The sequence below is a fragment of the Lepidochelys kempii genome, chromosome 3, assembly GCF_965140265.1.
Source record: "Lepidochelys kempii isolate rLepKem1 chromosome 3, rLepKem1.hap2, whole genome shotgun sequence".
NCBI lineage: Eukaryota > Metazoa > Chordata > Testudines > Cheloniidae > Lepidochelys > Lepidochelys kempii.
Window position 1 is genome coordinate 47,985,768 of NC_133258.1, and position 27,969 is coordinate 48,013,736.

Sequence of the window (27,969 nt, forward strand, 5' to 3'; positions counted from 1 at the left end):
CTGAACCCAGCCCTTCTTGCTGCCACTTCTGACTGACAGAAGGGTTATAAATGTGAAAAAATTGCTTGAGCCCCAGCACCCCTTTTATTGTAAATTAAGCCCTGGTCTGCCCCCAACTCTCTGCAGCAAAAGGAGCAGCAGGGTGAACCGATACCTGCCCTCCCATCGCGAAGTGCATTGCTGGGTTAGAGCTCATCCCCTGGAGTAAATCTCCGCCTAGTCCCAAGGCAGGCGGTGGGATTATCCTCGGTCACCCAGTGGGTAGAGTTATTCCAGGTGGGCAGTGGGAGACTCCGCCTAGCAGGGTACCTGCCCTGGGCTTCTACAGGAGGCCGGGTGGAGAGTCTGTCACTTTCCCCAGCAGAAGGAGTCCTGCCCCATGGCTGGGGAGGGGTGCTGTGGGCCACGCCCCCGCCCGGCCCCACGGGGTGTGGATGCGATGGGGGGGCGTCTCTGAGTCTCTCTCTCCCATCCAGCTGGCAGCGAGCAGGCAGGCAACCCCCATGAGGTGACTGGCTACCGGCTCACATCACTGCGGGGTGAGGGGCGAGTCTCAGCCCCATCTCCCCGTGGTGGGAGGCGAGTCTCCGCCCCATCCCTGTGAGGGGTCGCCCCAGTGGGGCAGGGGGCGGACGCCGGCGGCAGGCGGCGGCCGGTCTCCTCCTTTGGCGCTGCGCGGGGTCCGCTCTGGGGGGAGCGGGAGGCGGAGCCGCAGCCAGCAGCCGCCGCAGCCCCGGCTCCTCAGGCCCGGGAGCGCCATGGCCCAGGCCGGGGTCAGCTCTAAGGCCAGCGAGGGACAGACGGCGGGGCAGCTCCGCGGGCGCTTCTTCCGCTCCACCTCCATGGCCGCCTGCTCCGGCCGCCTGCTGCAGAACCTGGACGAGCTGGAGCTCAGGTACGGCCCGGCTGGGGTCGCGGCCCGGCGCGCGGCCGGGGGTCTGGCAGTGCAGAGGGGGCTGGGGGCTCCTGCTAGTGCGGCAGGGTATGGGGGCGGGGCGGGGGAAGATGTCCTGCTAGTGCGCAGGGCATTTGTTGAGGGATCTTGCTAGTGCTGCAGTAAGGACTGTTGAAGTGTGTTTCTGCAATTGGAGAGGAGCCCTGCTAGAGATGTGCTCAGCCAGTGGCGGTGGAGTGAGTGTATGGAAGCCTCAGGAGTCTGATGCTGTTGCTGATTTCTTGTCTCCCGTCTGTGCGTCTATTCCTGCCACCGGACTTGAATGAAAAAGAAGTTTGCTCCTGCTGGAATTTAAGCAGGCTGTGAGTGACGAGCACAGCTGCTTCCACTGCAGTGCTGGGGGGGAAGAGGGGGGACTGGGGAGAGACCTAAATATAGTTTCCAGGCTCATGGGGGTAGAAAGACACAGTTGTCATCATAAAGAAAAGGAAAACTTATGGCACCTTAGAGACTAACCAATTTATTTGAGCATAAGCTTTTGTGAGCTACAGCTCACTTCATCGGATGCTCAGTTGCATCTGATGAAGTGGGCTGTAGCTCAGGAAAGCTTATGCTCAAATAAATTGGTTAGTCTCTAAGGTGCCACAAGTACTCCTTTTCTTTTTGCGAATACAGACTAACACGGCTGTTACTCTGAAAGTTGTCATTATAGAGACCCTGTGGTCACACACATTTATTCAGGTGACACCATCATAGGATCTAATCATATTAGCCACACCATCAGGGGCTCATTCATCTGCACATCTACCAATGTGATAGATGCCATCATGTGCCAGCAATGCCCCTCTGCCATGTACATTGGTTAAACTGGACAGTCTCTACGTAAAAGAATAAATGGACACAAATCAGATGTCAAGAATCATAACATTCAAAAACCGGTAGGAGAACACTTCAACCTCTCTGGCCACTCAAAGATTTAAGGGTGGCAATTTTGCAACAGAAAAGCTTCAAAAACAGACTCCAAGGAGAAACTGCTGAGCTTGAATTAATATGCAAACTAGATACCATTAACTTGGGCTTGAACAGAGACTGGGAATGGCTGGGTCATTACACATATTGAATCTATTTCCCTAAGTTAAGTATCCTCACACCTTCTTGTCAACTGTCTAAATGGGCCATCTTGATTATCACTACAAAAGTTTTTTTCTCCTGCTGATAATAGCTCATCTTAACTAATTAGCCTCTCACAGTTTGTAAGGTTTCAGAGTAACAGCCCTGTTAGTCTGTATTCGCAAAAAGAAAAGGAGTACTTGTGGCACCTTAGAGACTAACCAATTTATTTGAGCATAAGCTTTCGTGAGCTGTAGCTGTAGCTCACGAAAGCTTATGCTCAAATAAATTGGTTAGTCTCTAAGGTGCCACAAGTCCTCCTTTTCTTTTCACAGTTTGTAAGGTAACTTCCAACTTATCTATATGTGTGTATATATATCTCTATATATCTATCTTCTTACTATACGTTCCATTCTATGCATCCGATGAAGTAGGCTGTAGCCCACGAAAGCTTATGCTCTAATAAATTTGTTAGTCTCTAAGGTGCCACAAGTACTCCTGTTCTTTTTGCAGATACAGACTAACACAGCTGCTACTCTGAAACATGTGGTCACACTTCTTACTGAACACAGCATATTTGAATTTTGGAGGGTTAGGCAGCAGGGGAGCCCTTTGCTTTATAAGGGGAGCTCCATTTTCCTTAGAGAATCATCTTGTTTCACAGAAGATACAATAATCCAGTGGAGCCAGGGTGCCATTTCAGGTTTTAGGAGGAGAGGGCAAATTTAACTGATTGCAGGGGCTAGTTAGGCACATGAAAACTCTAGGATTATGGGTTTTTGTTTTTTTCTTCAGATAATTTAGAAATTAGCTGTCAGGAGCACTGTATCTAATTCCTATGTAAAGAAAAAGATATACAAACACTAGTTAAAGCCATATTTTAAGTTCATATGTACGATCAGGAGATAATACAGCAAGATATTCCCAATCCCTGAGGTATCAGTTTTGGAGCCTTAACAAAGATATCAAAACATAAGTTTGATCCTTTGTACACTATCTTTAGTGGAGAGAAATAAAAATAAGTAATATCTGCTTAAAATATGCATACTTTCTCTAACAGACACACTCTGTGTTGCTGCCATTATCTACTCTATTTTAGTCCATTGTTGTTCACTCCACTAAAAACATATTTACTTTAACATATGTGATTACATTTTTTTCTCTTTATTTTGGCATATATGTTCATAGGCGCTGACTCTCTGGGTGCTCTGGGGCTGGATTTACGTTCTAGAAGGATACTATTGTTTGATTACACCACTTTAAATAAAGAATGACAAAGCACAATATGGTAATAAAAGTAATAAAGATAATTACTGCAGCCAAGACAGGTTAGGTGTGTTAGAACTCACTATTCAAATAATTAAATTTAAGCATAAGAGAGAAATAAAATTATGAAATGCACAGACCAGTCACAAAACTAAAATAACAGTACTGCAATCCTTAATGAACTGTGAAAGAATAATATTAGAGAATATATGTGCATTGTGCATTTTGACAGGAAGTATCAAGAAGTAACACCATCAACAACAATAATTATAATACAAGTGTGTGTGTGTGTGTGTGAGTGCACTGTCGCTTTAAGTCAAAGCGTTGTTCAGTTCAGCCCCAGCTCCTGCTCCTGAGCCAGAGACACCAGCACAGACAGAGTCTCCCTGTCGTGTCCCCCCCCCGACCCCAGCTCAGTGGAGACAGGGTACATGGGCGGGAGGAGGGGGACACCAGCCCCTGCCTGCCTCTGCGCAGCAGATCAGGAGGCAGCTCCCAGTCCTGAGCAGTTTGGCCAGTGACAGCTCCATTGAACAATCCCAATCTTTTCAGTCTCTCTTCAAATGAGTTTTTCCACGTCCCTGAATCCCCTCTAATTCTGCTGTATCCTTTTTTGAGGTGGGGTGATCAGAACAGCACACAGTATTCTAAGTGAGGGTATACCATTGATTTATACAATATTGTAATATATTTTCCCTATTGTTCTTCATCCCATTTTTTATGCATATAACAGCTTGTTAGCTTTTTTGACTACAGCTGCACATTGAGCAGAGGTTTTTGTTTAGCTGTCCACAATGATTACCAAGTCCCTTTCCTGAGTTGATCCAGTTAAAAGAGAACTGTACAAGGTGTAGGCGTAGTTTGTGTTTTTGCCTCCAGTGTGCATTACTTCACAATTTGTTTTAGTTGTAGTAATTTTAGATGTTACTTGTAATTACAGAAGTGAAAATTGTCAGACAGGAATACAGTTTTCAACTGATTTCTTTCCTTGGCCTCCCGCATCCCCAAAGACAGTACCCTGCTGTGATATCAGTTTCCTCATCTTCCCTGCTGCGTTCAAGAAAATCTGTTCCACAAATGAAACTGTTGACTAGTTCATCTTTTGTTGCAACTAGGGATTATCCCCCGTCTCACCAATCTGTGAGAATAGTAGGGTTTCTGCATACAAGAGTAGTCAGTGGATTAAAAAAAAAAGTCACTGCTTTAAAGAATGAAGTGCTGCTTCTAGGCAGCAACACCAACAATCTTTCTTTGAATGGTGTTAGTGTGGCTGGGGAGTGTAATTTAATATACATCATATTGCACTGAGTGAAATAAAACTATTTGTTGGATTATTCTTGGTAATATAAATGGTGAAATGCAGTTGAACACAGTACAAAACTACCATTCTCACTGAAGTGATGACACTGGGGACACAGAACTATGAAATTATTAGTTTAATCATATAATTCTTAACCCATAACTAGTTTTCCTGCATTTATTCCAACCCCAGTTCTGAGGGTAGGCTTCAAAAGTAAAAGCTAGTAAATCTGAGATAAAGGGGAGAGGATATGTTGGAATTGGGCTCCATTGGTAGAAGTTGTTTAGGCCTGGTCTACACTAGTGAGGGTGGATCGATCTAAGATATGTCGACTTCAGCTACGCTATTCTCATAGCTGAAGTTGCGTATCTTAGATCGACTTAGAATCACTTACGTCGCGTCCTCGCTGCATGGGATCGATGGCCACCGCTCCCCCGTCAACTCCGCTTCCGCCTCTCGCCGTGGTGGCGTTCCGGAATCGACGGCAGAGGGATCGGGGATCGATTTATCGCGTCTACAGTAGACGCGATAAATCGATCCCCGATAGATCCCCAATAGATTGATCACTACCTGCCGATTCAAGGCCTTAGATTTGCTAGCTTGGTTGTCAAGGAATTGTTCCAGCCAGAAAATTGGATATTTGTTATTTCTACAGGCCTGGAGGTTTTCCATTGCCATGACTTCCCTTTTCCTCCAAAAAAGCTCATCTGCATCTATATATAGGTCATGGTATTCTGGTGTCCATAAGTAAGTGAATTAAGAGCTCTCTAAAAATATATGCAAGCTAAGTATTTAATCACATTCCCTACAGTACTCTATTGCTTCCCTTAAAGTGTGTCTCTGTCCTTCTGAAACTACAGGGGAACTTTTTTTCTTAAGTAGGTGTTTATTAAGTAGGATACCTCAGAACAGAAACACAGAGGTGCTAAATAGTTCATCAGATTACATTGAAAAAGCTTCACTTTGTGTTGCTGCATTGTGTTTATCACTGTTTCAAAAGAGGCTGCACAGTGAAACGCACAAAACCTACCAACAATTACTAACCAATTTAAAAGTTTACTTTGCTGCATAACCTTTATATAGAGCAATTCGAATAAGTCAAAATGCTTTAAAATACAGATAAGTATCACAGCTCCAGTAAAAAAGCAAGTGTCAAATTACTCATCTGGAAATGTTTCAGAGTAACAGCCGTGTTAGTCTGTGTTCGCAAAAAGAAAAGGAGTACTTGTGGCACCTTAGAGACTAACCAATTTATTTGAGCATGAGCTTTCGTGAGCTACAGCTCACTTCATCGGATGCATATCGTGGAAACTGCAGCAGACTTTATATATACACAGAGAATATGAAACAATACCTCCTCCCACCCCACTGTCCTGCTGGTAATAGCTTATCTAAAGTGATCATCAGGTTGGGCCATTTCCAGCACAAATCCAGGTTTTCGCACCCTCCACCCCCCCACACAAATTCACTCTCCTGCTGGTGATAGCCCAGCATTTCATCTGGAAATGAAAGTGCAGACTGGCCTATCTGTTCCATGGGGGAATGTTGTGGTCAGATAAGTGACATGTACTAGAGCAGGAATGGGCAAACTATGGCCCAGGGGCTACATCCGCATGTGCCATGGCTCCCAGAAGCAGTGGCATGTCCCCCCTCCGGCCATACCTCCGCATAGGAGCCTGAGGGGGGACGTGCCGCTGCTTCCAGGAGCTGCTTGAGGTAAGCACCGCCCAGATCCTGCACTCCTGACCCCTTCCTGTGCCCTAACCCCTGACCCAGCCCTGATCCCCTTCTCGCCCTCTGAACCCCTCGGTCCCAGCCTGGAGCACTCTCCTGCACTCCCAACCCTCATCCCCAGCCCCATCCCAGAGCCCGCACCCCAGCCAGAACTCTCACCCCCACCCCCCAACTCCCTGCCCCAAACCAGAGCCCCTTCCCAAACCCTGAACTCCTCATTTCTGGCACCACCCCAGAGCCCACACCCCCAGCCGGAGCCCTCACCCCAATTTCGTGAGTATTCATGGCCCTCCATACAATTCCATACCCAGATGTGGCCCTCAGGCCAAAAAGTTTGCCCACCCCTGTACTAGAGGAAGACACTGCACTTGCTTTCAATCACTTGTAGGCCAAGTAAAAAGCAGAAATAAGGAGAACTGGGTTTTTTTATGTAGTGTTCTTAACTGATACTCAAAACAATGAATAAATTGGAAGTCAGAGTGCAAAATACAGAAAGAAAAACACTGTGTCACCGTTGTAACTACAATAATTTGTCTTGAAATTGTTAATCAACATCAAAGCCCCAATCCTGCAAACACATATGTATCTGTTTGACATTACACATGTGGGACTGTTCACATGCATACATTTTTAACAAGTGCATAAGTATTTGCAGGATTGGGGGCCCAAGTTACCTTTCTGAAAATACTAGCAGGATATGGGGAACGATGGGTGAAATTCAGAATAAAATCCATGGCTCCTCAAACCATAGAATCATAGAATCATAGAATATCAGGGTTGGAAGGGACCCCAGAAGGTCATCTAGTCCAACCCCCTGCTCAAAGCAGGACCAATTCCCAGTTAAATCATCCCAGCCAGGGCTTTGTCAAGCCTGACCTTAAAAACCTCTAAGGAAGGAGATTCTACCACCTCCCTAGGTAACGCATTCCAGTGTTTCACCACCCTCTTAGTGAAAAAGTTTTTCCTAATATCCAATCTAAACCTCCCCCACTGCAACTTGAGACCATTACTCCTCGTTCTGTCATCTGCTACCATTGAGAACAGTCTAGAGCCATCGTCTTTGGAACCCCCTTTCAGGTAGTTGAAAGCAGCTATAAAATCCCCCCTCATTCTTCTCTTCTGCAGGCTAAACAATCCCAGCTCCCTCAGCCTCTCCTCATAACTCATGTGTTCCAGTCCCCTAATCATTTTTGTTGCCCTTCGCTGGACTCTCTCCAATTTATCCACATCCTTCTTGAAGTGTGGGGCCCAAAACTGGACACAGTACTCCAGATGAGGCCTCACCAATGTCGAATAGAGGGGAACAATCACGTCCCTCGATCTGCTCGCTATGCCCCTACTTATACATCCCAAAATGCCATTGGCCTTCTTGGCAACAAGGGCACACTGCTGACTCATATCCAGCTTCTCGTCCACTGTCACCCCTAGGTCCTTTTCCGCAGAACTGCTGCCTAGCCATTCGGTCCCTAGTCTGTAGCTGTGCATTGGGTTCTTCCGTCCTAAGTGCAGGACCCTGCACTTATCCTTATTGAACCTCATCAGATTCCTTTTGGCCCAATCTTCCAATTGGTCTAGGTCCTTCTGTATCCTATCCCTCCCCTCCAGCGTATCTACCACTCCTCCCAGTTTAGTATCATCCGCAAATTTGCTGAGAGTGCAATCCACACCATCCTCCAGATCATTTATGAAGATATTGAATAAAACCGGCCCCAGGACCGACCCCTGGGGCACTCCACTTGATACCGGCTGCCAACTAGACATGGAGCCATTGATCACTACCCGTTGAGCCCGACAATTTAGCCAGCTTTCTACCCACCTTATGGTGCATTCATCCAGCCCATACTTCCTTAACTTGCTGACAAGAATACTATGGGAGACCGTGTCAAAAGCTTTGCTAAAGTCAAGAAACAATACATCCACTGCTTTCCCTTCATCCACAGAACCAGTAATCTCATCATAAAAGGCGATTAGATTAGTCAGGCATGACCTTCCCTTGGTGAATCCATGCTGGCTGTTCCTGATCACTTTCCTCTCATGCAAGTGCTTCAGGATTGATTCTTTGAGGACCTGCTCCATGATTTTTCCAGGGACTGAGGTGAGGCTGACTGGCCTGTAGTTCCCAGGATCTTCCTTCTTCCCTTTTTTAAAGATTGGCACTACATTAGCCTTTTTCCAGTCATCCGGGACTTCCCCGGTTCGCCACGAGTTTTCAAAGATAATGGCCAGTGGCTCTGCAATGACAGCCGCCAATTCCTTCAGCACTCTCGGATGCAACTCGTCCGGCCCCATGGACTTGTGCACGTCCAGCTTTTCTAAATAGTCCCTAACCGCCTCTATCTCCACAGAGGGCTGGCCATCTCTTCCGCATTTTGTGATGCCCAGCGCAGCAGTCTGGGAGCTGACCTTGTTAGTGAAAACAGAGGCAAAAAAAGCATTGAGTACATTAGCTTTTTCCACATCCTCTGTCACTAGGTTGCCTCCCTCATTCAGTAAGGGGCCCACACATTCCTTGGCTTTCTTCTTGTTGCCAACATACCTGAAGAAACCCTTCTTGTTACTCTTGACATCTCTGGCTAGCTGCAGCTCCAGGTGCGATTTGGCCCTCCTGATAACATTCCTACATGCCCGAGCAATATTTTTATACTCTTCCCTGGTCATATGTCCAACCTTCCACTTCTTGTAAGCTTCCTTTTTATGTTTAAGATCCGCTAGGATTTCACCATTAAGCCAAGTTGGTCGCCTGCCATATTTACTATTCTTTCGACTCATCGGGATGGTTTGTCCCTGTAACCTCAACAGGGATTCCTTGAAATACAGCCAGCTCTCCTGGACTCCTTTCCCCTTCAAGTTAGTCCCCCAGGGGATCCTGGCCATCCGTTCCCTGAGGGAGTTGAAGTCTGCTTTCCTGAAGTCCAGGGTCCGTATCCTGCTGCTTACCTTTGTTCCCTGCGTCAGGATCCTGAACTCAACCAACTCATGGTCACTGCCTCCCAGATTCCCATCCACTTTTGCTTCCCCCACTAATTCTACCCGGTTTGTGAGCAGCAGGTCAAGAAAAGCACCCCCCCTAGTTGGCTCCTCTAGCACTTGCGCCAGGAAATTGTCCCCTACGCTTTCCAAAAACTTCCTGGATTGTCTATGCACCGCTGTATTGCTCTCCCAGCAGATATCAGGAAAATTAAAGTCACCCATGAGAATCAGGGCATGCGATCTAGTAGCTTCCGTGAGCTGCCGGAAGAAAGCCTCATCCACCTCATCCCCCTGGTCCGGTGGTCTATAGCAGACTCCCACCACTACATCACACACCAGTAAATACAAAATGAAATACTAGACAGCAGGTGACAGTGAAGTGAGGTGTTTCGACTCAGACCTCTCAAAAACTAACTAGTGGTATTGTTTTGGGTGCTTTCCCTTTTCCTTGTCCTCTCTCATTCTTCCCAATACTTGGCTCTTGAATCCCCAAGCCACTAAATCTACAGGTACTATTGCAATCTACATAGTTTACTTATATTTTAATTTACATTCTACGGTGTTGTGAAAAACTGATATTTGAATAAGTGATGCTATACAAAAGTGATCATGGAATATACAAGTAAGTGGAATAATATGATAGTGTATATATCCATATATGTATTCATTCTGCATAAGAATATTTTGTATACTATTGACCTTTATATTATTATAGTTTGTATAATGGCATTTCTGTATAATACTTTGTTTAATAATTTATATATGTAAAAAGAGTGGGTTCAAGTTTCTATTTTTATAGATTTACAGTCTGGTTAGATTCCTGCTCCATAGTGGAAGATTTTATTGTATCTCTAATGAGCTAATGATCAGAAAAGAAGTCTTGAGAACTCTATGCAGCCTTTTTATTTTGACTGAGATGTCCTTCACTGGAGGATCAGGAACCAATGAATAGCAAAGGTCTGCTCAGGCCTAATGTTAAATCCTGAACTAAACCCAACTAGACCACAGCCAATGCGACCTGATCCCAAGACTGTCAAGTTGTTTTCATACCTGGCCTGAGAAAATAATGAAGAAGGAAGGACTCACTGGCTTAAAATTGCAAATAATAGCACTGGGGCAACAGAACTTGGGGGTGTGAGGGGGCTAGCTCCCTGCAGTTGAAATATTGTAGGGGTTGAACTGTGTTTCTGCCTCCATGCATCACATCCATGAGGGCAGAGGCAAGAGCAGGACTGGAGGGACTGGAGCCATGCCCAGACCAGGAAGTAGGAACTGAGGTAAGCAGGGCCCTGATGCCAGTGCCTGTAGTGGGGAGCTGGTCCTGCGCCAGGTAGCCCTTTTCTTTCCCCAGCTGCAGAGAGTCCTCTGAGATGTCAGGTGCTGGTAACAGGCCTGGACAATGGGCACTCAGTGGCGGTCAGCACAGAGGGAGCTGGGGAGGCTACAGCCAGGACTGGGCAGGAAAGCAGGGCCACCCAGACGGAGTTGTCCCCCTGAGGAACTGGGCACAAGTAGGTGGGAGGTAGGGACTGGAAGGGCTCTTCCAGGCAGGTGTCATTTCTGCTCCTAGGCCTTCCTGAGCTCTCCCACTGTCCTTTATATCTCCCAGCTTTCCCCCTCCCACCCCAACTACCCCTTAACTCCCTCTGCTCCTCTCTGCTTCTTACTGGGGCCTCCCACTGCCCCTTCTTCCCCCATGTGCACCTTAGCACACACATTCAAAGTTAGTTTTCACTGCCGATGAATAGCATAGTTGGCACAGTCAGTGATAAGCGACTACTCAGAATGTATGCTAGTCAGATTACACCTGACCAGACCCAAACCCAACACTTGTAGTCGGGTGCCATTGGGTTTTGGTTGAGTGGCAAAGGTCTAATCAGAACCCTTTCAAACATGTTAAAGCTTAATATTTTCACTCTTAGTACTGTACCAAATATTCAATTTGATTAAAAATGTATTGCTTAGTTGAGCTCTTCTGGGTCTGTTAGCAAATCAGCATTAATGTGTTGTTACAGTACTTAATTTATGTCCAGGGAATTGTTTTATTAACACAATTCTTTTTATGGTTGATTTACATCAAATACTACAAAGGAAAGGAAAATTAGAATTGTAAGATTATGAAGATGTTGTGAGAGAAAAGAAATCTAATACCTTATCTGTTTAAAAAAAAAAAAGTTAATTTTCACTACCATATTTCTTTTTGGGACCAATTCATGGAGCATCAGTAGAATTGTGGGAAAAGATAAGTTAGTATCCCATGATCCCTGACAGTGATTATATTGCACTACAGGGAGAATCTGCTCCTCTGCCAAATAAATAAAAGTATTAGATTAGTAGATATAATGTATTTTTTTGAATGTGTGATATTCCAGATGTATGCACCTAAGTAAGCTAGAAAGATTTATTTCGTATTGGCCTGGTTACATGTCAGACTGAGGTTCCTCCCACTTGCGGGCAATCATTTTCTCCATGCTTCTGTCTCCCTTTTTGAACCTCTTTCCCAGACACATTCACACCCTTCTCCAAGTTGAATATGAAAGTCGGTGCACTTGTTACAGAAGGTTGAGATGCTGCTATTTCCACTGCATTGAAGAAATTAGCCGTGCCTTGTGTTCGAATGAATTTTCACAGGTTTTGATGTCCCGTCCTTTCACTAATGCAGGACAGGAAATTCATCATAAAAAGTACATGGAGCAAAGTGAGGATCAAAGTTGTGCAGGGCCTTGAAGGTGAGGATGAGAAGTTGCATATTTTAGAGCTCATAGATTCATACATTTCAAGGCCAGAAGGGACCACTGTGATCATAGAGTCTGAACTCCTGCATAACACTGGCCAGAGAACTTCCCCAAAATAATTCCTAGATCATATATTTTAGGAAAACATCTAATCTGGATTTTAAAATATTCAGTAATGGAGACTCCACCACAGCCCTTTGTAAATTGTTCCAGTGGTTGTTTACCCTCACTGTGAAAAATTTACACCTTATTTCCAGTCTGAATTTTCCTAGCTTCAACTTCCAGCCATTGGATAATATTATAACTTTCTCTGCTAGATTAAAGAGCCCACTATTAAATATTTGTTACAAATTGTAGGTATTTGTAGAGTGTAATCAAGTCACCCCTTAACCTTCTCTTTGCTAAGCTAAATAGATAGACTCAAAGAATTCAGTCACTATAAGGCATGTTTTCTAATCATTCAGTCATTCTTGTGGCTCTTCTCTGAGCCCTCTCAAATCTACCAACATCATTTTTGAATTGTGAGTTCCAGAACTGGACACAGTATTCCACCAGTGCCAAATATAGAGGTAAAATAACCCCTCTACTCCTACTCGAGATTCTCGTGTTTATGCATCCAAGGATTGCTTTAGCTGCTTTGGGTACAGCATCACACTGAGAGCCCATTTCAGCTGATTATTCACCACTACCCCCAATTTTTTTTTCAGTCACTGCTTTCCAGTATAGCATCTCCCACCTTATAAGTATGGCCTACATTCTTTGTTCCTAGATATAGCTATTTATATTTAGCAGTATTAAAATGCATATTGTTTGTGTTCGCCTGTTTTACTATGCGGTCCAGATTGCTCTGAATCAGAGACATGTACTCTTCATTATTTGCCACTTTCCCAATTTTAGTGTCGTCTGCTAACTTTATCAGTGATGATTTTGTTTATAAAAATGTTAAATAGCATAGGGCCAAGAGCCAATTCCTGCAGGACCCACTGGAAACACTCTATGACGATTCCCCATTTACAGTTACTTTTTGAGATCTATCAGTCAGCCAGTTTTTAATCCATTTAATATGTGCTATGTTAATTTTATGTTTGCAGTGTCACTGTAGCAGTTTTGGTCCCAGGATATTTGAGAGACAAGGTGGGTGAGGTAATATATTCTTCAGGTCAGAAAAGTTCTGTGTAGCTCAAAAGCTCGAGGTTGGTCCAATAGAAGATATTATCTCATCCACCTTGTGTCTCGTATTAATTTTATATTGTTCTTTTTAATCAAAATGTGGTGTGGAACGAAATCGAGTGCCTTACAGAAGCCTAAGTATATTATGTCAACGCTATTACCTTTATCAACCAAACTTGTAATCTCATAAAAAAAAAAGATATAGTTAGTTTTACAGGATCCATTTTCAATAAACCCATGTTGATTTGCATTAATTAGATTACTCTCCTTTAATTCTTTATTAATCGAGTCTGTCAAGGTTCCTCCCCCACTCTGAACTCTAGGGTACAGATGTGGGGACCTGCATGAAAAACCTCCCAAGCTTATCTTTACCAGCTTAGGTCAAAACTTCCCCAAGGTACAAAATATTCCACCCGTTGTCCTTGGATTGGCCGCTACCACCACCAGACTAATACTGGTTACTGGGGAAGAGCTGTTTGGATGCGTCTTTCCCCCCAAAATACTTCCCAAAACCTTGCACCCCACTTTCTGGACAAGGTTTGGTAAAAAGCCTCACCAATTTGCCTAGGTGACTACAGACCCAAACCCTTGGATCTGAGAACAATGAAAAAGCATTCAGTTTTTTACAAGAAGACTTTTAATAAAAATAGAAGTAAACAGAAATAAAGAAATCCCCCCTGTAAAATCAGGATGGTAGATATCTTACAGGGTAATTAGATTCAAAAACATAGAGAACCCCTCTAGGCAAAACCTTAAGTTACAAAAAAGATACACAGACAGAAATAGTTATTCTATTCAGCACAATTCTTTTCTCAGCCATTTAAAGAAATCATAATCTAACACATACCTAGCTAGATTACTTACTAAAAGTTCTAAGACTCCATTCCTGGTCTATCCCCGGCAGAAACCAGCATATAGACAGACACACAGACCCTTTGTTTCTCTCCCTCCTCCCAGCTTTTGAAAGTATCTTGTCTCCTCATTGGTCATTTTGGTCAGGTGCCAGCGAGGTTACCTTTAGCTTCTTAACCCTTTACAGGTGAGAGGAGCTTTCCCCTGGCCAGGAGGGATTTCAAAGGGGTTTACCCTTCCCTTTATATTTATGACAGAGTCCCACATTTATTCTTTATTAAATGATTCCGATATCCGCAGTTCCATTATCTTGTCCAGAATCGATGTAAGGCTGACAGGCCTATACTTGGCTGTGCCATTCCAGATTAATAGCCCTGGAGAATGAAGTCTTCTGTTTATCCAAAGAATAAATGCATGAACAGCAATAGCAGTGTACCATGTTGAATATCACAACATGTCTCAGTCCTGACCCCAAGAGGTCACCTCTCAGGTGAGAAGGCCATAAATTACTCTGCAGGGCCATGCATTCCTTGCATTTTGCAGATAATACCACAAAAAAAAAATCTCGCTGACAAGTGCCACTTTGTGGTGGTGCAACATACTGTAGTAGACACAAATGTCTAGAGTAGCCACCAAACAGCAATTATTGCAAATAAAATAATTCTCAACATCTAGTTATCAGATTTGACATAAGATAGTAACACTTATCAAGGCATTACTTTTTAAAGAGCATTTTTATCAACTGCATAATATGAAATGTTTATAATTATCCTGATACTCTACAAAATCTTGCTAAACTAAGCTGTCAGCTTCTAGTCACATAACGATCACTCAGTATTTTAAGGAAGTGGTATTTTAGAAATCCTCTTTAGAATTATACTGATTCAAGATGCATCTCTGTAATGCAGTTCACTGTTTTTCAATGTCAGATGGTAGGACTTGATCCAAAAACCACTGACATAATTGAAAAAGATCCCATTGGCTTTGATGGAATTGGATCAGGCTCTTATTGAGTGTGTTGAATCAATGTATGCGTGCAATTGAATTACTATAAAAATCTGTTAAAAACTCTCCAAATTTCTTAATTTTAGTTTCAAGTTTCCAAGGGGAACAACAGTGAAGGGATACTTTTTAACAAAAGTTCTGAAAAATACTTTAACCAATGTCTTTTTAAAAGAGGCATAGTTGAGTTATTTAATATAATCATTAAAACGGCCTTGTAAAAGTGCCGTAAAAATGGAACCAACTCAGATACAAAATCAATTCACTGCTTTACTATCTTTATTATTATAATGAAAATGAGTCACTTTACAATACTTTCCTCACCCCCCCCCAAAAATCAACGCCTTTGTCAAGAATTTATATTAAATTATTTTCCCTTCACCAGTTACAATAAACATAAATAAAATAAGTTCAAGTACGTCTTAAACATATGCTTTCACTGACAATGATTAGATTTGTATCTAAATATTTCTGCATTTTCATCATAGCAGGATTATTTTATTATTATCTCCTCTTAAAGAGTGAAAAAAAATCTAAATGAACTTTTGCTTATTCCTTTATCTAAGCTATCTTTTTTCCAACCATCTTTTGCTCTCAACTCATTTTCTGGCTGAAATCTTTGGGGCAGTGATGTAGATGCATGTTTATCTCAGAGATGACCATAAATGCCTTCATCTTTGAATTTGCTGTACAGGAAACTTAAGAAAATAAAGTGTTTGTTTAATACCATCACCAGTTTCCACACTGTATTGGGTACAAACAGACAATCTCTGCCCTGAAGAGCTTCCAGTTCTCCCAGTGTGTACTAACTGGGGTGCTGGAACAATTTGTATAGGGGAGGTGCTGAGTGCCATTGAGCAAAACTGCAAACCCTGTGTGTGATGAAACCCACTTCAAGCCAGGGGGTGCAACAGCACCCCTAGTTCCAGCACCTATGTACTCACATCCAGATTGAATTCATCATCTGCACAATGGTCCTGGGAATAATGTTGAAAAATTGCTTTTTTTGAGTAAGCTTCTTTTGATGGACAATATCATAATCCTGCCTCCTTCTCCCAAACACACACACACACACAACCTAGCTTTAACTTACAAAGATGTAAAAAGAGCGATTTGTATATCATCTTCTAGTACTATGACAGGTTTATCAAGACAAATATACTTAATGTTTTGAGTGTCAGAAAAGTTGTACTATTTTAACTAAACTTAAATTTAAAATTGATTAAATGCAGATCAAACCCTTTTTGAGCAAAGGTTAAACCAGTTTAAATGTATCTGCATTAGGAGGTTGCACTGATTTAACTCCAATTTAAATCACTTGAGTTAAACCAGCGTAACTTTTTTTACTGCAGACACATATAAACAGTGAATAGTGATCACCATCTTGTGGCTACAACCTGTAATGCTCTAGAGTACAAAGTATTTTGACTGCTTGGTGGATTCTGTCAGAAAGAGAGAGTGAGCTGTGTTCTGACTGTGCTTGGTACTATCGTTAATGAACATCGGGATAGATAAGAAAAATTTGTCAGTAAAATTACAACTGAAGGTTGATTTATAAAAACAGCAGTACGACTGGAATGCCACAAATGTATAGCAATTAGGACAATTTAGTGGTGTAATTTTAGTACAATGCTCTGCAACCTCAGAGATGTAAGGCCAGGGAACATCAGGGATTTAATTTCGTAGCTAAAGTTCCTAGACTGGGAGATCTGTAGAAATAGTGTATTTGATCTCTCTTGGAAAGGCATGTATCATGTTGCTATTAAGTAATCCTCCCATCATCCTTTCCCCAGGCATTGTCTGCCTTTAGTTGGAAGGGTGAGTTGAAATGAAGTTAGGCTCAAGAGTAGTATGGGGATATACATGGGAGGCCATTTTAATTCCTGCACCCAATAAAAAAACCCAGAACAAATAAAAACTTAGACTTTGAGGAAAAGAAGACGGAAAGATTGCAGCCACATGTTTGTGCAAAATGGACTATGTAAAGGAATTTGGTCAAGATATTATTGGAACCTAAATGGTTACTTAGTGCCACGAAGCAAAATCTATCTCTCTACCTTTGCCACCTTTAGTTGAGATGGAAGAATTAGAAATAGAAAGCAGTTACATAAGGGGGAAAGTAAAAGAACCTGTCCCTATTGTACTTATGTGGTCATTTATGCAGAGCTATGTGGCCCAAGCAATCCTGCCCATTTTTTGTATTCTATCATAAATTACTTTGTATTTATTTTTCAGGGGATAGGAATTTTTTTAGGTAAAAATATTAATGGTATTGGCACTCTGGTTGTAGCTAATATCCAAGTGAATGTCAGAGAGAATAGATCACATTTTTTCAGTATGTTTAATAAACATTGCAGGATAGCTGGATTCTCTTGGTTTTTACAAAGGGTTCCATAGACACAATGAAACAGACCTCAATTTGGGATTGTCTAAAATTTCTGCCTTGTCTGTTGGAAGAGTCTAGAACTGTCAGCACATTCATGTGATGGTCATCATACGACAGGTGGGGGAACTGGGAAAGCAGAGTTTGTATCATTCTTGCACAATCCTAGCAGCCAGTTAAATCTCAACAAACCCACTGCACCAGTGGTGGGCAGCCTGCGGGGTGCACACAGCCCGTCAGGGTAATCCACTGGCAGGCTGCCAGACAGTTTGTTTACATTTGCATGGCCACCCGCAGCTCCCTATGGCCGCAGTTTGCTATTCCCGGCCAATGGGAGCTGCAGGAAGCGGCCTGGGCCACAGGGACATGCTGTCCGCCGCTTCCCACAGCTCCCACTGGCCGGGAACGGAGAACTGTGGCCACGGGGAGCTGCGGGCGGCCATGCAAATGTAAATACACTGTCTGGCTGCCTGCCAGCGGATTACCCTGATGGGCTGCGTGTGGCCCGCAGGCTGCGAGTTGCCCACCACTGCTCTACACCATGACATTAATATTACTCAGGCAAGTGCAGAAACTGGAGGACTGAGTGGGGAAAATTTTATCTTCTGGCACTTATCTCCAGTGCTAATGATTCTCTACTGTGCATTTTCTGTCTATTTGTGGTGTTCCCCAATTACTTTAATCAATTCTAAACTCCTAACCTTCAGGGCATGGTGAAGGATTGGGAAATTAACTGAAGGATTGAAACCCAGGTTTCCAGTATAGTATTTCCAAATCTGAAGGCCAGATCAAGCTCTCTTGTACACAGCAAAAGGGGGAGGGGAGAATAAAGGAGCACAAATAATGGCCAAATATGACTAAACATAGAGCACACAGAGCAAAGCTTATGTGACATGCACGTCCCCCAAATAGAAGGATGTTACACAGTTTGTGTGTAGTATGATGATGATTACCAGAGAAAGAGGGTCGGGTTAGAACAATGCTTCTTCAGCTCTCGTCCCCAAATGCCCCTACTGTACTTGCGCTACATTGATGACATCTTCATCATCTAGACACATGGAAAAGAAGCCCTTGAGGAATTCCACCATGATTTCAATAATTTCCATCCCACCATCAACCTCAGCCTGGACCAGTCCACACAAGAGATCCACTTCCTGGACACTATGGTGCTAATAAGTGATGGTCACATAAACACCACCGTATACCGGAAACCTACTGACCACTATACTTACCCACATGCCTCCAGCTTTCATTCAGACCACACCACACAATCCATTGTCTACAGCCAAGCTCTACCGCATTTGCTCCAACCCCTCAGACAGAGACAAACACCTACAAGATCTCTATCAATCATTCTTACAACTACAATACCCACCTGCTGAAGTGAAGAAACAGATTGACAGAGCCAGAAGAGTACCCAGAAGTCACCTACTACAGGACAGGCCCAACAAAGAAAATAACAGAACGCCATTAGCCATCACCTTCAGTCCCCAACTAAAACCTCTCCAACGCATCATCAAGGATCTACAACCTATGCTGAAGGACGACCCATCACTCTCACAGATCTTGGGAGACAGGCCAGTCCTTGCTTACAGACAGCCCCCCAAGCTGAAGCAAATACTCACCAGCAACCACACACCACACAACAAAACCACTAACCCAGGAACCTGTCCTTGCAACAAAGCCCATTGCCAACTGTGTCCACATATCTATTCTGGGGACGCCATCATAGGGCCTAATCACATCAGCAACACTATCAGAGGCTCGTGCACCTGCACATCTACCAATATGATATATGCCATCATGTGCCAGCAATGCCCCTCTGCCATGTACATTGGCCAAACTGGACAGTCTCTATGTAAAAGAATAAATGGACACAAATCAGAGGTCAAGAATTACAACATTCAAAAACCAGTCGGAGAACACTTCAATCTCTTTGGTCACTCGATTACAGACCTAAAAGTGGCAATTCTTCAACAAAAAAACTTCAAAAACAGAGTCCAAGGAGAGACTGCTGAATTGGAATTAATTTGCAAACTGGATACAATTAACTTAGGCTTGAATAAAGACTGGGAGTGGATGGGTCATTACACAAAGTAAAACTATTTCCCCATGTTTATTCCCCTCCCCCTTCTGTTCCTCACACATTCTTGTCAACTGTTGGAAATGGCCCATCTTGATTATCACTACAAAAGTTTCCTTCCCCCCTCTCCCCCCTCCCCCCCCCCCCCCGCTCTCCTGCTGGTAATAGCTCACCTTACCTGATCACTCTTGTTACAGTGTGTATGGTAACACCCATTGTTTCATGTTCTCTATGTATATAAAATCTCCCCACTGTATTTTCCACTACATGCATCCGATGAAGTGAGCTGTAGCTCACGAAAGCTTATGCTCAAATAAATTTGTTAGTCTCTAAGGTGCCACAAGTACTCCTTTTTTTTAGGAGGAACTTAGTTTGCTGCATCATTTGGAGTTTAGGAATGTGAGCTCGTGCCTAAGCTGCTACTGGGCAAATACAGGCCTCTATGCATTTCCTACAACTGCTTGCCTTCTTCATCGCCTTCTGCATCACCTACTGCTAAGGAAACAGTGATTGTGGAGGCAGTGTGTAGAGCTGGGGTGCAAACATTTAGTGCAGCATGCTCTCCTGTTAAAAGGTGTGTTATCCAGAAGGAAATTCCATCTGAAGTTAATACCAAGCTGAACAGCATTAACTTTGGCTCTATAGTTTCTTTCTCCTTCTTGGGAGGGGTGAGAGATTGGTTGGTGTATTGCTGTAGCTGAGATACCAAGGATTACAATATTCATGAGAGAGCCATGCTGTGATTGACAGTGACTCTACACAGATGCCTTGAGAACTGTGGAGGAACCAAGATGCCCCAGGAATCCTTATGTTCCATGCAGCTGCTAACTCCTTATCCCCGTAGTACCCTGGGATTTCTGCACAGGAAATTGAAGAGAGCTCTCTAGCTTTTCTTAGGGTGGCAATTTTGGTTGGATGAATTCCTGGAGATTTCATCACATGACATAATCTTTAATTAAAGATTAATATTTAATTCCTGGACGGTTGGCAATCCTAGTTTTTCTCTTAGCCCATTTTTACGTAGAAGGGCTTGATGGTCCTTTTATCACATCTACACTGATGAAATACCTGTGGCTCCAACTTGCAGAGCCCAGGTCAGCTGACCTGGGCTCAGGCTGCAGGCTAAAAATTGCAATGTAGACATTTGGGCTCAGGCTGGAACCCAGGCTCTGAGACCCTCCCGCATCGCAAACCTCAGCTCTTCAGTTCCAGCACAAGCCTGTGCATCTATATTGCAATTTTACAGCCCCACAGCCTAAGCCCGAGTCAGCTGACCGAGGTTAGCAGTGGGTGTGCTGTGGGTCTTTTATCATGGTATAGGTGTACCTGATATTGCCCTGAATTGGCAGACATGTGACTTGTCCAACAACACTGCAGTGTTGCTAAAACTAACTCACAAGGCTGATTGAAAAAAACTAGGAAACACTGAGAGCATGTTATGTGGCTGAAATGACTTTATTATTTATAGATTTTTTTTTCTTCTGCTTGGTTCAACTTTACTCAGGGTTGAAGCCTTGCGTGATGCAGCATCTGCTATGGAACAAGAAAAAGAAACTCTGCTAGAAATGATCCATGGTATACAGAACAGCCAAGATATGAGGCACATCAGTGAAGGTGAGAGCCTGCCTTTTCCTAGATTCTCATTTGAAACTTGTTTTGGAGAAATCAGTGGATACAATCCTAAATTACAGTTAGTATACCTGTTTTACATGCAGCTCAGTTGAACTGTTTGAAAGTGGTGAGGCAACAGAATAAATGTAAATCTGTTTGAGCTAATGTAGTGTTAGTTAGATGGATCCTGTTACCTTAGTAGCCTTTTACACCTGACTATTCAAATTCATATCCTAGTTCAGTGTAGAGGACTACTGTAAGCATTATTGCATATGTGAAAATTACCCTTTTGGCATGCCCAGCCCATCACCACCTTTTCAAAGTCAGGGTCAGCTCACCTGTGCTCCTGGTGAGGGAGAACTTTATTTAGACATATAGAAAGTGATGGACACAATTGAGTTTCAGCTGTCTCTAAAGGGGAGAATTGGCCTATTAGGCAGTCATATTTATCCTTTCTCCTATTACAGAGGTTTCTTAGCAGTCTCTTCCTGTATGTAATCCTCACAGGTTACCTTGATATTCAGGTGACCTACCTTGATATTCAGGTGACCATCCATTGGATGAATGGGACCTTGCCTGCTATGTTCATTAAAAGTCAAGCAGGAAAGTATTCTGTTAATCATTGGTTACAATCTGTACTGTCCCCCAATATCAGAAAGGGTACCAACTTCTGTCAAACAAGCAGTTGTTAAGCAGACAGCTAAAGAAACAAGTCTCTTGCCAGGGTTGATCTTGCTGATTGTCACCCTGTTTTTAACCATCTTCTTTTATGTAATAGTATCAAGAAGGTTGTGACACAGCAAGGCTGATATCATCTGGACATCGTCCTTTGGTTTCCTGGTTACTTTAATTTTATTTGTTTTTTTAAACAGAATATGTCATGGAAACTGTACTAGATACCCACTCATACAATGGGTGCATGTACCTATTAGTAAAAAACATAAAGTAAGATATTTTTGGTGCTAGCAGTATTCCCCATTATAAGTACAGGGAATACCTTCTCAAACTTAAAATATGCTGTATACCATTAGAAGAAAATATTTCATCTGCTGCCACTGTAGCCAAAAGGAAAAGTCAGGAGTTTAAGGACTTCTGAAAAAATCTAAACAGCAGCTGATGAGGGGATATTATCTAACTAACAGACACTAACTGGGGCCAACTGGCTGGCTCATTAGTGGTACCATTCTTTTTATTGAAGGATTGCAGAGGATGATGCTGAGTCAGGGCTTGTCTACACTTACAGCACTGCATTGGTGCAGCTGTAGCATTTAGTGAAGATGCTAGATGGGAGAGCTTCTCCTGTCTACGTGGATACACCACCTCCCCGAGATGCAGCAGCTATGTCGATGGGAGAAGCCCTCCTGTCGACATAGTGCTGTCTACACAGTGTAGACACATAGTGCTTTTCCACACCACTGAGCAACGTAGTTATGCTGACATAAGTTCCTTGTGTAGACCAAGCCTCAGTTATTTATCTGCCCTGATAAATCTCTCATGTAGGGTTCCACAAGGATCTATTATGTTATTCCTGTGAGTAGTGCTCTAAAAATACAGTTCACTCAGCCACCGTAAGGTCAGATCATATCCCTTTCCTGGATTTTCATTTTATTAACAAACATTAATAAGTTAAGAAACCAGTCTACCCCTTCTCTCCACACTTAGTTGCACTACTGCATAGCATGCAAGAACTAAAGCAATAATTCCAGTAAAGTGCTCTTTATCCAGTTCTATTTTATGTAGCAAAATACTTATTTAATTTTTTTTTTTTTTTGCAGCTCTGCTAGAAGCTTACGTAGATGCTGTGACTAGTGGCTTAGTTCACGTTTTCCTATCATGAAGAAAAATAAGCACTGAAGTGTAATTCAGCTCGGTAAAGTGACTGTGAAAGTGGCACACTCTTATTCAGTGAACAAAAGCAGTATACTGCCTCATTGCAGTAACACATAACCTTTTACTGCTTTTTTTCACTGCTGTTTACACTGCAGAGCCAACACAGCTAATATTAAGAAGCAGGATTCTATTCCATGTTGTGTATCATCAACAGACTTGTCTAATAAGTTCCAGTCGGTTATATGCATGCAAGCCAGCTGAAAGAATGAGGTTGGCCAGGTGTCAATGAGGGTCCAATTTAGCATGCAGAACCATTATTATTGGAGATAATGCACGAGATGGAAGAACCAAGGTTGACTTTCAAGAACCAGGCTGTGATAGAAAGGCCGGCAGTTAGATTGTACCTGTAAACTTAGCACATTTGGTCTAATGTTGAGAGACAAATTTAGGACTCCTTTATTTTTAGTTACTGTTCAAAATAGAATCACCAATTTAACTTTCTGGTCTGCTTTAAAAATATTTTTATTGCAAACCAACAGCAGAGATGTGTATCTACTACGTACACTAAGGTAATTTGATTGTATGTGTGAAATTGTTCATACCTAAAAGGGCTGGTTTGTAAATCAGAACATTTTATTTTTAAATGTAGGTGAAAGAGAAGAACTTTGCCTGACTGCCAGTCGTCTGATGGGCCGAACCCTCACTGTTGAGGTTTCTGTAGAAACAATACGAAACCCACAGCAGCAGGAATCCCTTTTGCATGCCACAAGGATGATTGATGAAGTAGTCAATAAACTTCTTGACAATCTGGAAGATTCCAAAAGCCGTTTAATGTCACTTTATGGTGCATGCACGTCTGAGGTACCATCTGGACCCATTGATCAGAAATTTCAGTCTGTTGTAATTGGATGCGCTATTGAAGATCAAAAGAAAATCAAAAGGAGACTAGAGACCCTGCTTAGAAATACAGAAAACTCTGAAAAGTCAATCACGTTGTTAGAACATCCAAAATCAACTGTCCAACAGCTTTGCAACAACGAACGGGATTAAAGTAGTGATAGCTATTTGGGCAGATCAAAGTTAAGTCTCCATAAAGGTTGCACGGAATGCAAAGAAAAATGTTACTTTTTAGCACTAAACTAATAATACTTTAGAGTGCTGGGTGCAAATATTAAATAAATACGGATAGCACTGCCTTAGGTATCAGAAAGAACATAGATATTTTCTTTCACAATGAAGATGTGATCTAAGACTGCTATCAGGTTTGCTCCCCTAGACTTAAACTTTATTGGTACAGCTGCTGCAAATTGTAATTAATGTACTTCTGCTGCACTCTTAAAGCTAGTCAGAATCTAATTTCTTTCTCTTAAATTTTTGAAAACTTAAGCTGATGTGTCATGTACTAAGATTTCACCTAGAAAATTTTTTTTCCTTTGGTGAATACTTTGTATGAAACAGACTTATGAGAAAAAGACAAGTCACGCAATAAACAAGAAGAAAAAATGGATATACCACACTCTATTTTCAGTAATGAGTAACTTTTGTTAGTGATAATTAGTACTTGGCACTATAGCTTAAAATGCTTTACAGAAAAGGATAAGAATTGTCCCCATTTTACAGACATTGTGGTAAAATAACTTGCACAAGGTCACACAGCAGGCTGGGAATAGTATCCAGGTCTTCTGACTAACAGTTCCATGCTCTGTCCACTGGATGCTGCTGCCTTCTAGCCTGTTTATTAACTAATGCTCAGTTTGGGGCTACTGTGGGCTAATGATTTCAGAGTAACTTAAAAGAGGAGTTATGCAGAAATGCTTTCATGTCCTGCAAATCAAAGATACTTTTTTTCCTATTAATCCTCTATGAAGCATAACAAAGTGAAACAGCTGGATCTACAAACATTTTAAAATGGATTATATTCAGTTATGATGTAAGCAGATGCTGGTCTCATTAAAGTCAATGTAAATTGCTCCTGCTCATGCCAAAGTGGAGGTTAGACCCTGTTTTCCCAAAACACAGACATCTTTTTCATGTTCATCACTGGTGTTTGTTATAAAGGAGAAAGCTTTTATAGATCTTCCTATTTGTACACCCTGTTTCATAATGTCAAACGCTGGGTGAAGTTGATTATTAAATGAAATTTTAATAACAAGAAAAATCAAATGCTTCAATGAGTTTATTAAATGCATTCATTCTGAAGTTTGAGTGAAGCAATAGTTCAGTAAGATGCACTAGAATCATAGAATATCAGGGTTGGAAGGAAACTCAGGAGATCATCTGGTCCAACCCCCTGCTCAAAGCAGGACCAATCCCCAACTAAATCATCCCAGCCAGGGCTTTGTCAAGCCTGATCTTAAAAACCTCTCAGGAAGGAGATTCCACCACTTCCCTAGGTAACGCATTCCAGTGCTTCACCACCCTCCGAGTGAAAAAGTTTTTCCTAATATCCAACCTAAACCTCCCCCACTGCAACTTGAGACCATTACTCCTCGTTCTGTCATCTGCTACCACTGAGAACAGTCTAGATCCATCATCTTTGGACCCCCTGTCAGGTCGTTGAAAGTAGCTATCAAATCCCCCCTCATTCTTCTCTTCTGCAGACTAAACAATCCCAGTTCCCTCAGCCTCTCCTCATAAGTCATGTGTTCCAGTCCCCTAATCATTTTTGTTGCCCTCCGTTGGACTCTTTCCAATTTTTTCACATCCTTCTTGTAGTGTGGGGCCCAAATCTGGACACAGTACTCCAGATGAGGCCTCACCAATGTCGAGTAGAGGGGAACGATCACGTCCCTCGATTTGCTGGCAATGCCCCTACTTATACAGCCCAAAATGCCATTGGCCTTCTTGGCAACAAGGGCACACTGCTGACTCATATCCAGCTTCTCGTCCACTGTAACCCCTAGGTCCTTTTCTGCAGAACTGCTGCCGAGCCATTCAGGCCCTAGTCTGTAACCGTGCATGGGATTCTTCTATCCTAAGTGCAGGACTCTGCACTTGTCTTTGTTGAACCTCATCAGATTTCTTTTGGCCCAATCCTCTAATTTGTCTAGGTCCCTCTGTATCCTATCCCTACCCTCCAGTGTATCTACCTCTCCTCCCAGTTTAGTGTCATCTGCAAACTTGCTGAGGGTGTAATCCACGCCATCCTCCAGATCATAAATGAAGATATTGAACAAAACCAGCCCCAGGACTGACCACTGGGGCACTTCACTTGATACCGGCTGCCAACAAGATATGGAGCCATTGATCACTACCCGTTGAGCCCGATGATCTAGCCAACTTTCTATCCATCTTATAGTCCATTCATCCAGCCCATACTTCTTTAACTTGCGGGCAAGAATACTGTGGGAGACCGTGTCAAAAGCTTTGCTAAAGTCGAAGAATAACATGTGCACTGCTTTCCCCTTATCCACAGAGCCAGTTATCTTGTCATAGAAGGCAATTAGGTTAGTCAGGCATGACTTGCCCTTGGTGAATCCATGCTGACTGTTCCTGATCACTTTCCTCTCCTCTAAGTGCTTTAAATTGATTCCTTGAGGACCTGCTCCATGATTTTTCCAGGGAGTGAGGTGAGACTGACTGGCCTGTAGTTCCCAGGATCCTCCTCCTTCCCTTTTTTAAAGATGGGCACTACATTAGCCTTTTTCCAGTCGTCCGGGACCTCTCCCGCTTTGAGTTTTCAAAGATAATGGCCAATGGCTCTGCAATCACATCCGCCAACTCCTTTAGCACTCTCGGATGCAGCGCATCCGGCCCCATGGACTTGTGCTTGTCCAGCTTTTTTAAATAGCTAAACCCACTGCTAATGATGGTCTGCAGCACCTAGGTTTGTTCCCAAACCTCCCACTTACAGATAAGTTAACATAATTAATCTCTTTTATGCACTGAGGTTGTAATGTTTGTAATGCATTCTGTATTTGATTTTTTTAGAAACGTCCAGCAGCAAGAACATATGTAACAGGGCTTGTAAAATATTCAATAACATCTCTGTATAGCACTAGTTTGAGGTGGGGAATGAAATAAAGAACTAAGTTCCATTGTTACCCCACTTATTGGTATAATACACAGTTTGTGGTTTTGCTCACAAGGACAGTGACCTTATCACTAAGGATAAGATTTTGTAACGGAAGTCACGGATTCCGTCACTTCCAGATACCTCTGTGACATTGTCTTCTTCCAGCCCTGTGCCTGGGGCAGTGGGGTCAAAGCCATCAGAGGCTGGAGGATGCAGGGGGCCCTGGAGCTTTCAGCTGCTGCAAGCGGCTGGGGTCCCAGAGCTCTCAGCAGTCATGAAGGGGCATTAGCTCTCAGCTGCCAGCGGGGGTGGTAGCTCTAAGTTGATGGCACTGGCGGGGGCCCTGCTGCTGCCAGCCCTCAGACTCCTTAGCTCCTGGCCACCACGGGCGGGGGCCCCGCTGCTATCAGCCAGGGCAGGTGGACGGTGGGGGCCCTGTTGCTATGAGCTGGGGCTGGTGGTGGGAGGCCTGCAGCTCTGAGAGCGTGGCAGGCAGTGGGGCCCGCAGCTCTTAACTGCTGCTTTCAGCTGGGGCAGGGGGTGGGCTCATTGCTGGTAGCCAGGGTATACGCAGCGGGGGCCTCACAAATCTGAGCAGTGGTGGGAACCCTGCTGCTCTCATCTGCCACCTGTGGCACACCCCGCTGCTCTCATCTGCAGCTGTTGCATGGCTCCTGCAGCCGCTGTGGGGGGAGGGGGCAGGAGCTACAAGTCCACTGCTAGAGGAGTTGCCCGCCAGCTTCCTGGCAGGTGGGAATTGTCTGCTTTCTTGGGGGTGGGGGAACTGAGGCTGGCAGGCCCCTGGAGTTGGGGCTTGGGGAGGGAGCACCCTCTGCACCTCCTGACTCACCATCCAATTTGTGGGTCAGACTTTCCTGCCTAGCGGTGGCTCTGCCCCAGAAAGGTCACGGTGCCTTCTCTAAGGGTTCACTCCTCAGTTTCTGCTTGGTCCAGGGAGTCTAACCAAGGCCCTGAGCAATGTGGAATTTCACAAAAAAGAGTCACACATCTCC

General features: G+C 43.4%; 1 protein-coding gene across 1 annotated transcript; it reads left to right on the top strand.

Annotated features, from left to right (window-relative positions):
- Nucleotides 1–546: 546 nt before the first annotated feature.
- BAG2 (BAG cochaperone 2) lies at nucleotides 547–26,989 on the top strand. Its single transcript, XM_073336315.1, has 3 exons — nucleotides 547–895; nucleotides 21,005–21,114; nucleotides 23,591–26,989. The coding sequence occupies exons 1-3, from the start codon at nucleotides 759–761 to the stop codon at nucleotides 23,989–23,991; spliced, it is 648 nt and encodes a 215-aa protein (XP_073192416.1). The 5' UTR covers nucleotides 547–758; the 3' UTR covers nucleotides 23,992–26,989.
- The last annotated feature ends 980 nt before the right edge of the window (nucleotides 26,990–27,969 follow it).

Excerpts from the sequence above, each read along its gene's own strand:
- BAG2 (XM_073336315.1), top strand. The coding sequence starts at position 759 with ATGGCCCAGGCCGGGGTCAGCTCTAAGGCCAGCGAGGGACAGACGGCG. Across the intron at positions 896-21,004 it reads CTGGACGAGCTGGAGCTCAG|GGTTGAAGCCTTGCGTGATG; the intron begins GTACGGCCCGGC and ends AACTTTACTCAG. Across the intron at positions 21,115-23,590 it reads TATGAGGCACATCAGTGAAG|GTGAAAGAGAAGAACTTTGC; the intron begins GTGAGAGCCTGC and ends TTTTAAATGTAG.